Source organism: Juglans regia, chromosome 16 (assembly GCF_001411555.2).
Source record: "Juglans regia cultivar Chandler chromosome 16, Walnut 2.0, whole genome shotgun sequence".
NCBI classification, from domain to species: domain Eukaryota; kingdom Viridiplantae; phylum Streptophyta; class Magnoliopsida; order Fagales; family Juglandaceae; genus Juglans; species Juglans regia.
In genome coordinates, this window is record NC_049916.1 from 16,361,387 (window position 1) to 16,372,809 (window position 11,423).

General features: G+C 35.8%; 1 protein-coding gene across 1 annotated transcript; it reads left to right on the forward strand.

The window, feature by feature from the left end:
• The first annotated feature begins 1,656 nt into the window (after window positions 1–1,656).
• LOC108991509 (eukaryotic translation initiation factor 4B2-like) lies at window positions 1,657–10,504 on the forward strand. The gene is made up of 3 exons (XM_018965776.2): window positions 1,657–3,037; window positions 9,164–9,616; window positions 10,129–10,504. Exons 1-3 carry the CDS (start codon window positions 1,908–1,910, stop codon window positions 10,151–10,153), a joined length of 1,608 nt encoding a protein of 535 aa, XP_018821321.1. The 5' UTR covers window positions 1,657–1,907; the 3' UTR covers window positions 10,154–10,504.
• Window positions 10,505–11,423: the final 919 nt, after the last annotated feature.

An 11,423-nucleotide genomic window follows, 5' to 3' on the forward strand; every position in this document is an offset into this window, starting at 1 on the left:
ATAGGATATATTGGCCCACATATATTCCCATAGATTCTTTGCAAAAATGGTGGAAATTCAACAATAACCTTAAAAGGGAATGCTTGGATAATTAGGCTTAGTTACAAAATCTTCTGATTTCTTAAGGGATAACAATATAAGTTCTTCACGATAGTATGATAAAGAAAGCAAATTAATTGTGGAAATATTTATCAAAATATCAACGTTTCTGTTGGAGTTTATGAAGAAAGTGGAAACAACAAACTAGATGATTTGCTACATCCATGTGATCAACAAAATTAATTTCGATCATTTTTCCTTTTCTTTTTCGGAGGTTCCGTAAAAGTCTATTAAGCTTCCGTTTGGATAATGAGATGAGATGAGATGAGATATGATATGATTTTAGATAAAAGTTAAAAAAAATATTGTTAGAATATTATTTTTTAATATTATTATTATTTTGAGATTTGAAAAAATTTAATTTTTTATTATATTTTGTATGAGAATTTGAAAAAGTTATGATAATGAAATGAGATGAGATGATTTCTCAATCCAAACGGGACCTAAATGTTTTTGCATGATAAGTATATGACCAATATCTTCTTGTACCACAGTTATAATACTTGTCTTTCTAGTTTTTCACATATTGTTTTTCTAACATACTCTCATTTGTGACATTTTTTCTACATAATTTCAATTAGAGATATGAATAAAAGGATTACATAAATATAATTAGATATTGATATAATCATGAGTTTGTTTTCAAACCAATTTATAATTTTTATTATTATTTATAAACAATAAATTATATTGGAAGATAGTAATACTAAAGAATGAGTGTAATACCAAATAATGAAAGCGATGCATAGAATATATCATTCAAGTGTTCATATTATTTAAATATTAAGATTTGATTTGTAAAATTTAAATTTAATTTATTTTTTCAAATTAAATTATTACATATAATAAGAATTTCTAGGCAGAGACTTAAAAATAAAATTTATCATTAACGAATTGAACTAAATATAAGAATACAATTATGAATTATCCCAAAAAAAGAAATACAGTTATAAATAAGGGTGGGTCGACGCCCACCGCTAGGGCCTTCCGCTAATGCATTTTGTGCTTTTTTTAGTTTTTTGCTTTTTTTTATAAGATTTTTTTAATATCTTTAAATAGTTTTTTAAAAAATAAAAAAATTTACAACATTATTAAAAATTATTTACTTAATCATAAAGTACAAAAAATAAAAAACTAAAAAAAAATAAAAAATTACAAACCGGAGCTCCCAACAGTAATCATAACTTTTCCCTATAAATAAATCTCAGATGGCAGAAGGGTAATCCAAAAAAGAAAGAGGGCTCTACAGCCACCATTTCCAACTCTTGTTGGGAGCCACTGTTGGTCTTGGATTGTTTTTTTTTTTTTTTCCTTTTATATATGTATTTTTTAATATTAAAAAGAAATAAAAAAATAATAATATTATTAAAAAATATAAACTTATATTTTTTAATATTAAAAAGAAATAAAAAAATAATAATATTATTAAAAAATACAAACTTAATCATTAAGTAAAACAATTAAAAAAAAAATAAAAAATTGGTAGCGGGAGCTACCAGCGGTATCCCCAGCGGTACATCTATCATTTCCCAAAAAGAAATAGACGCAATTGCTTTGGCCCAACGTTAGATTTTCCTCACAACCTCATTTCGCCGCACTACAACCTTAAACACTCCCTCCCCGTCTGTCTGTCTGTCTGTCTTCTGTAATCCCCTCTTCTTCTCATGTTCCCGGAGCTCCGGCTCCACTAAAGGAGCCCCGGCACAATAATTGAAAAAGAACATTAAAGGAAAAAAGAGCGTAAACCAACGATTTCCCATTTATTATCTCTCTTCCTATTTGTAGCCAGATCTTGAGCCAGAAAGGAGATGTCGACAAAACCCTGGGGTAACATCGGAGCCTGGGCCGCCGATGTCGAAGCCGAAGAGCTCGAGGTTGCGGCGGCTGCTGCGGCTGCGGCCGAGTCCTCGTCCCAGAAATTCCCTAGCCTCAAAGAAGCCGCGACCGCCAAGCCCAAGAAGAAGAAGATGACCTTATCCGAGTTCAACATGGCCCCCTACTCCGCGTTGTCCGGTGGCCGCGGCTCAACCCAAAACAACCAAGGGTTGACCCCCGAAGAGATGCTCCGGCTCCCGACCGGTCCCAAAGAGCGCTCTGCCGAGGAAATGCAGTACGGTGGGCTCGGAGGCGGGTTCTCTTCGTACGGGCGGTCCGGTTCTTTATCGGGCCGGGGCAGGGACCGGGACGAAGGAGATGGTTCCTGGGGCGGTGGCTCCCGTAGGCCCTATGGTGGATTTGATCAGGAACGTAGGGGTCCCCCTCCGTCTAGGGTTTCGGATTTGGATCAGCCTTCGAGGGCGGACGAGGTCGACAACTGGGCCTTGACGAAGAAACCTCTGCCACCTTCACTCGAATCGGGTCGGAATAATCGGTACGGGTCTCTTGGTGGCGGGTCGAGGGCTGATGACATTGATAATTGGGCGGTTGGGAAAAAGCCTCTTTCTGCTAAATCTTCCACATTCGGCTCAGGATTTCGAGATTCAGGTCAGGAGCCCGAACGCTGGACTAGAGGAGGCGGAGGGTTTCGTGAGAGCGACCGGGAACGGCCTAGATTGGTATTTGATCCCCCTAGAGGGGATTTGGGCGTTAATGAAACGCCGGTGGTCGTGGTGAATTCGAATAAGCCGAACCCGTTTGGTGCAGCACGCCCTAGGGAGCAGGTTTTAGCGGAGAAGGGTTTGGATTGGAAGAAGATGGAATCGGATATTGAGGCTAAGAAAGCGAGTACACCGACAAGTGCTCACTCGAGCAGGCCTTCCAGTGCACAGTCAAGCCACTCTGAGGGTCAAGGGCTGCAGCAGGTTTTTGAGAATGTGGTCAAGCCGAGGCCTAAGGTGAATCCTTTTGGTGATGCCAAGCCTAGGGAGGTTTTGCTTGAGGAGCGAGGTAAAGATTGGAGGAAGATTGATCTTGAATTGGAGCATCGCAGCGTCGACAGGTCCGTACTATTGCATTCTTTCTGACATTGCATTGCCAAATTATCAAGTGGCTTGGCTAGTGATTTTGATACGTTATCCCAAGCTGGTTGTATGTCGTCGAGTGGAGCTCGTTAAGATTTGTTTGCTGTAGATTAGCCGAAATAATGTCATTGATTAATGTGGAAGATAAGAATGTGATGAATTTACATGGGGAGGACCCTATAGTTATCTTTACAGCTTCGTCAACCTTAAAAAAAAAAGGGCTATCTTGTATTTGCTTCCTTAACTTGACCTTTATTTATTTATAGGTACGATGAATTTTATTAATAATCAAGAACAAGGAGCATAGGCATCAATTTTGACCTTTTGATACGGCTAAAATAATTTCACTGAAAAGCTTGTGCCATTACTTTGATGATTTAGTATATAGTTTTAAGAGGTCTTGATACAGTGAGTTTAGACATGGTTTTAATTAATTTCGCCATGAGTTTGATGTGTGCTTTATCATAATGCTCTCAAGAAGGTTCCTTCACATACTGTTGGCCCGTTGGGTAGCACTCGTGTTTTTACATATGCATGCTTTTCAATACATTCCTAATCTATCAGAAAGATCACTTTCTTTTTAAATGTACTGAACTATGTTCCAAGCAATTGCTAAGGCATTGTGGCAAAATGTTTACAGCTTGGATATAATTATGCCTGGATGGGCTAACTCCATTGCTGCAGTGTAAGCCATGCTGAATTGATGAATGACTTGCCATAATATACAAGGGTTTGTCTCTTTTACAGTGGTTTTCTGCTATTGTATTGAAGGGGTGGGAATGTCCATGAGTTTCTATCTTCTTTTCAGCTCACTAGAATGTAATTAGGTGTTTCACTTTGTATACTTCCTTTGTACTTGGGCTTTGCCTAGTTTCATTCTATTCAATAAAGCTACTTATTTACTTATAAAAAAAAAAAAAATGAAGCTCTTTTATCTTTTCAGCTTTTATCTGCTTGCCAAGTTTATTGTAATTTCTAGCTAGGCATTTCTTCATGTATACTTCCTGTGTATTTGGGCTTTGCCTATTTCTATGAATATAATATCTTTGATTACCTATAAAAAAAAAAAAAAATCTGCTTGCCAAGTTTAATTGCTTGGAGAAATGGCTAAATAGGATGTGGAACAATAAGAGGGCTTGGGAAGCTTTCCTTTCTTTTTGAGAGTAGTTTTCTTTGACATGTATGCATTTAGATTTAATGTTCGATTTTAAAACTATATAAAGCATTTTTTTTCATAATACCCTTCTCATGCGGACTTTTCTACGTACACTAATGTATTTTTTTCCTTCTAGATATGTGTCTTTCTTATGTACTTCCCGTGTACTTTGGTTGTGCCTTTTGATTATTGATAATAATAAAATAATAGTAGCCCAAGTACATGTAACCAGGGACAGAACCATAACTAAATGGGGTTGAGTATGTTTAATCCATTACCCCATGCGGAGTCCAAAATTAAAAGAGTATGGGATATTGACCTACTCTTTAGGGTGAAAATTTTTTATTTTTCAGATAAAATTATTATCTAGTTTTCCTTACAACTTTTCATAACGTAAATACTTGTATTCATATTTAATCAAAGAGAGCATAAAATATGTATATGCTTTATAATCCACTCAAATCTGAAAATTTGAGAAACACAAATATGAATCAACCCACATCAAGATGTTTAAATCCAATTGTATTAAGTAATGATTACAACAAAACAACTCAATAGGATTGAAATTCATTTGGAAAATTTAAGAAACATAAATAAAACAACATCCCATACCATACATTAAATTGATTTTTTTCTATGCACAGTTTATAATAGACTGTAGGTTAAACATGTTGAATTTTTTACAACTTCCCAACTATATGGAGATGGCTTTTAGTTTTGATGAGACCAAATTTAATTTTTTTTTCAATTATGTATACATTAAATACTATAAAAGTAATTTTTCAGTTATTATATATTTATACACATTTAAGTAATTAAAAAAACTAGGGAGGCCATGGCCCCTGCGGTTCCCCTGATTCCATCTTTGCATGTAACACCCAGACCCAAATTTTATAGGTTTGGATGAAGATCTTATAAGTTTGGGCCACGGCCCCAATTTTGTTTGTTAAGGCTAGAACGAAGATTATTTATTGGGCACATTAGCCTGTGCCTATTATTTGAGGATCTAGTTTGAGGAAATAGGATTGGATATGAAACTATAGACCTAGATTCAAAATAGAGTAGATTTGGTCCATTAGGCCTGTATATGAATGGATAAGTGTAAATATTTTCTAGCCAAAGCCCATGATTTATAGCTGTTAAATTCGTGAGAATTGGAAACTAGCCAGTAGCCCTTATAAGTTAGAACCAGATTAGGTGCCAAGAAACCCTCTAGATGAAGGCTATCCACACTTGGGGTTGTTTTAGAAGAATTCGTGCATCAATAGGAGTCTGTTACACAGCCTGCTAGGACTCTTTTGAGATAGGATTTGAACTGTTCCAGATCTGGAGAAGTAGAAATCAGCCCCATTTATGACTCCACAAAAACGTTTGGGGAGTGCAATCAGTTAGACATCATGAAAAATATTTGATACCTTCTTTTGTGGGCAGAAAAAAAAAAGCACATTTTCAGAGGCATTAAGGAAAGAATATGGGCTAAGTTACAAGGCTGGAAGGAGAAACTCTTGTTACAGGCAGGCCGGGAAGTACTTATTAAGGCAGCGGCACAGGCCATTCCTAATTATACAATGAGTTGCTTCAAACTGCCTAAAGGTTTCTGTGGGGAATTTGAGAGCACGTTTGCAAGATTCTGGTGGGGACTGAGGGGAGATGAAAGAAGAGTCCATTGAGTTAGTTGGAACAGATTGTGCATCTCAAAGTTCCGAGGACGAATGGGATTTAAGGATTTTGAGGCATTCAAGTTGGCAGAGAAACAGGGTTGGAGACTCATCCACAACACTAATTCCTTGTTCTATTAAGTGTTTTAAGGCCAAACACTCTATACCCAACAAGCTCATGCGCAGACATTACTGATAACAACATGGTCGAACCCATGCATTGTGCTTGGCAGGCAGAGTCTTAACTTTTATCATTGCAGTACACAATGGTCTTTGTAATTGCCCCTCCCAGTGCACGCATGTACACATACACCCACACCCACACCCACACCCACGCACGGGTGTGTGCACGCACACGCACACAATTAATTGATAATTACGTATGCAAAATGGTAATGAGGACCATGGTGCAAGGGTAACAGCACCTGAAAAGGTGACAAGTTCAAAAATTTGTTTTATAGATCTCCACTCGGTATCTCAAGGAAGAGCTAGGGTGGTATGTTCGGTTAAGAGAAATTTTGAGAATTTTTTTGATGTATTGTTTATTGGGTTATGTGATAATAGATGGGAAAACTTGAATAATATTTTTTTTTCTAAATTTGTTTTGTATTTGATTTGTAGTGTGGATAGATAGAGTTGAAAAGTTGTTTTATAATTTTCTTAGGGTAGTTCTTGTAAAAATTGTTTTAATTTTTGTGTTTTTTACTTTTCACTGAAATTTAGGCAAATGATTGGATGAAAAAGTTGAAATATAAACTTTTTTGAGATTGAAAGATGTTTGGATTGAAGTTGAATTTTTTTTTTTTTGATAAGTTTTTGGAAAAACCTTAAAAGTTTTTGAAAAACTTTTGAAATCTTTTTACATAAAAATTAACCAAACATGGCCTTAGTGTTCTTGGTTTATATCCAATATGGAATGCATTCTCAGGCAGAAATTTAGAAAGACTGCATACAATCCTCAGGGTCTCGGCATACATTCTCTAGTGTGGCTCTAACAGTTAATGAAGGTTGTATACTCCCTGTGTACTTGGGCTATGCCCAATTACTTGGTTTAATAAATTTCTTTAACCTAAAAAAAACAGTTAATGAAGATATGTGGTTTCAGCAATATGGTGGGTGGGGGTAGCAAAAGGGTTTCATTGCCATTTTGGAAGAGCTGGAAACATCTAGAAGTCCTTTGGAGCTGTGTTGGTAAAAGCGTGCTTAAGTGTAAATTTGTAAGGCTGAAGTGCTTTGCTAACAACAAACAAAGTGTGCTTTGTTTTTATTTTTTCTGTGAAAAAATTGTATATAAATCAATTTTTACATTACTCCCTTTATGAACCATTAATTTAGAAGTTGTAGTTGCGGAATATGATGAGGGTTACAAATCTTTTAATAACAATGATTTTTTTTTATAAGTAAAAACTTATTAATACCAATAGGTGTAGCCAAGTACACTGGATGGATATAAGAGAAAACACCTAGTTGGGGTGCAAAAAACATACAAGGATGATGCTCCAATTCTTAACGATGAGGATGATTATACACTTTAGGATCGTATTGTGTTGCTTATGTAAGTATATAAGTCAATGTCTACAATTCTTGTTCTTTTTTGGTCATTGCATTCAACCATTAGTTTATTTTGATTATGGCTATTATAACTTATGCATATTTTGATTAGTATGTAGAATATTATGTTTACATTTTGTACAATTAGTTGATCAACTTGATTGTCATGAATTTGTTAAGAGACTAAATATTTTATTACCTTGCTTTTTCAATCGTTTATATTGTATTTTATGAAACTTTTTATTAGAAAATATTAAAAGGAAAGGAAAAAAAAAAAGAAAAAAACTATTTTTAAAATGTGCGCTTTACTTCGATTAGGCATGTGTTTGCGCTTAGGCTCCGAGTGGCATTTGCATAAGGTTAGGTTTAGATAATGAGTTGAGATGAGATGAGTTGAGATGAAAGTTAAAAGTTAAATAAAATATTGTTAGAATATTGTTTTTTAATATTATTATTGTTTTGGGATTTGAAAAAGTTGAATTGTTTATTGTATTTTATGTGGGAATTTGTGAAAGTTGTAATGATGAGATGAGATGAGATGGGTTGAGAGTGTTTCTCAATCCAAACCTAACCTTAGGCTGTGTTTGGTAAGTGAAGTAGCCCAATTGGAGAGGACTATTATGTGGTGGTCCCCAAATTGTAGCAATGGTCTCCATTTTTTTAGCATGGTGTATTTGGAGGGAAATGAATGATAGAAATTTTGAGGATCGTGAGAGGACGTTAGAGTAGTTTAAGGCTGTGTTTGTGAGACTACTTCACTACTATTCACAAACAGTTTGCTACTATTCACAATTCGCTACTTTTTCACAACTATTCATTATTTTTTACTACTATTCACAGATCATCTCATTATCCAAATGTAGCCTAAAACTTTCTTTTTTATTACTTTGTTCCTTTGCGTAGCTTCTATAGAGTTTGCCCACCCATGGGTAGCCCAAGTGGTAAGGGTGAACTTGTGTGCATGTACCCCATGTCACAGGTTCGATTCCCCCCGGGATCAAACTGCGATTTAAGTGGGAGGCCATGGCAGTGGGTTGCTGTGCTAGTCTCCCTGGGAGTTTAGGTTCCATGGGTGGGGTCCTAAAGGCTCTGCTGTGGGGTGGTTCCCCCATCATCATAAAAAAAGGGGGGCTGAATTTCCATAATTTCCTTGTCTCTTTTCCTATTTTTGATTAGGTGAACTCGTGTATACTTCCTTTATACCAGGGCTTGCCTTTTGCCTTGTGAAAACCTTGGATGACTTAAAAAAAAAGTTTTTCTTTGTACTGTTCGTTTTTTTGATAGGTGCCTTTGTACCATTCTAGTTCCCAGTATCTCTTGTATACTCCTCCAGTGTTTTGTGCGGGTATAAACCATTCGTAAAGTATGCAAGGGCTTTTCCCCTCTATTTACCAGAATTCAAAACAATGAATTTCCTTAATTTGTTTATTATTTTCCTGCATCATGATGAAAATACACCACTGGATATTCATCCAATCAAATTTTTTATTCTTGCATCTATACTATTTATATCATACTGATTTACTAGAACCTTTTCTAGCTTTTGCAGCTTGAGGCTTCCTTCAATATCTCTTTAGTGATGTATCATTTTGTAAACTTGGTCCTTTGGTTGATTTTGGATGCCCTTTCCTACGTGCTTGTTTGTGGACACAACTTCTTGTCAATTTTGTTTGATGTTATGTGTGGTATGGATCTCCTATGAACATGCAGTGTTTAATTATAAAGGAAAAATGCTGCAGGCCTGAAACAGAGGAGGAAAAGAAATTGAAAGAAGAATTATATCATTTAAAGCAGGAATTTCAGAGGGAATCTACCACGGAAGCAAACAGGGAATCTCTGCAAGAGTCTAGTGGAGACCAATCCAGTTTATGTGATAGAATACGTCTCAAAGAAACGGAATTGGAAGCACTGGTTCATGATTTGGATGTCAAAGTTCGCTTTGGGCAGAAAGCGGTTGAAAGGCCTGGTTCTAGGCCTGGTTCCAGGCCTAGTTCTGGAGCAGGCAGGGTGGCTGGCTTTCCTGAGAGGCCACCTTCTCAATCTGGGTCAATTGAGGAAACAAGAAATCTGGAGTTCATGGATAGGCCTCGATCGCGCGGCACAGGGGATGTGTGGACAAGGTCTGCTGATGGCAGAAGATCCTTTGGAGCTGGAAGGGATAGAGGATTTCATGTTAACCGAGACTTAGACAGGTATGGTTATTCTATCAGATGCATTGCTTATGTTGATTTTCTCCTAGAATTTTCTGTTATAGAAAGGAATTTATGATGTTCAAATGTTTAGATGTTCAATATTGAATTCAGAAATTGAAACAGGGGCCAGAACTAAAATTTTTATCAATTTCCTGAAATATAACTGGAGAAGTTCTGGAATTAGTTGAGATACAGAATCCTGATTAGAACTGTAAGGATATGAAGTTGTATTGTGGCAAGTGGGTAACACCGAACTTTATTTGGGTGGGGAGTTATATCAAGTAGAAAGATAAGAGTTGCAAAAGCCGTGTGGGAATAATTTGCACTTAAATTGAAAATCCAGAAATCTTCTTTGCTATCAATTCTGGAAGCTGATAAACCTTCAGAAATGCACAAACATTTTTCTTTTCTTCTCTACAACTTGTGTGGTAGATTTACCTTTTGGTGGTGAAATATATTTCGAAACATGCCGAAATGCTACTAATGGCGTTGTGCTTCGATATTTTTGGCAGGCCGAGGCCAAGGGAGAGGTGGTGAACAGAAGTGTGGATTCATTGAAATATCTTCTAGTTTTGACAAACGGGAGGGACCAAAAATAATATTTTGTTTTTTTTTTTTTTTGTTTCTTGGTTTTCTTCATCTTGCTCTGGGAATTGGGGAAGAAATTGTTGAGTAACTGATACTGGGAACTCAATGCGTTAATCTCTTACATTTTGAAACTATGTAAAATTACACTTTTTTTGTTTTTTATTTGTCTGTCTTTATTAGATTAACGAGCCCACATTGTTTGTAGAACTCAGTTTTAGTTGAACGGTATGGGACTCTGGTTTACTTTTGTGACACTCACTCTGAGCGCTATATAGTTAAATTGGTTTTATTGTGCATCAAGACTTTCAGTCTTATCTTACCGTGGATATGATATTGATGATTATATATGTACTTGGCTTTGTTTTCCCTCCCATTTTTTGAATTCAATTGACTGCATAGCACAAAAATAGTGCAATCTGGACTTGGTCGGTTGTTCACAGCCAGGACCCAGAGAGGGATATACAGCATTTGGCTATTTTCAACATTTATCTTGTCGAAATAATATAGTAAACAATTTAATATTTTCAAATTTTAAAAAAATAATAATATTAAAAAATAATATTTTATTTAACTTTCATTGTAACTCCAAACTGACTTGAGAGATGTTATACTTCATCTTTGATTTTATCGTCATCTATTATGCTACTGAGTACGTTACATTTCAAATGGATTTTCATTCAAGTGGTGGCCAATAAAATCACTTAAAAATGTATCGTGTCAATTTATGCTTGGTCAATGCCTTTTTCCTCAAATAAATTCAACCCTCAAATACTATATTTCGGAGAACTACAAACAACAAATCAAGAGGAGACAATCCAACCAATACAATATTCCAACAAAATAAAATATTATCTACGTACATTCATATGATTGGAGAAATCGATATATGCGACAAAGATATCCAATGTATGTGACATCACATGACCATCGCGCATGAGCGGTCTCCTCAATTTCGCAAAGACAGCCATCCAGCGGTCATACAGACCTCATTATACCACTATGGATATCTACAGACTACGATGTCATAACGAAGACAAAATATGTCACAAAGATCAAATTATCACTAGTACAAGAATATTGTCCACAACATGCTCACAAAGTTTCAGATTCTATATATAAATTCACAAATATATATATATATATGTGCAAATTGTCAAGACCAAGCTCAACATATTGAATTTCCAGAATTTCCCCATTCCCCTCATGCATTAAGAAAGTA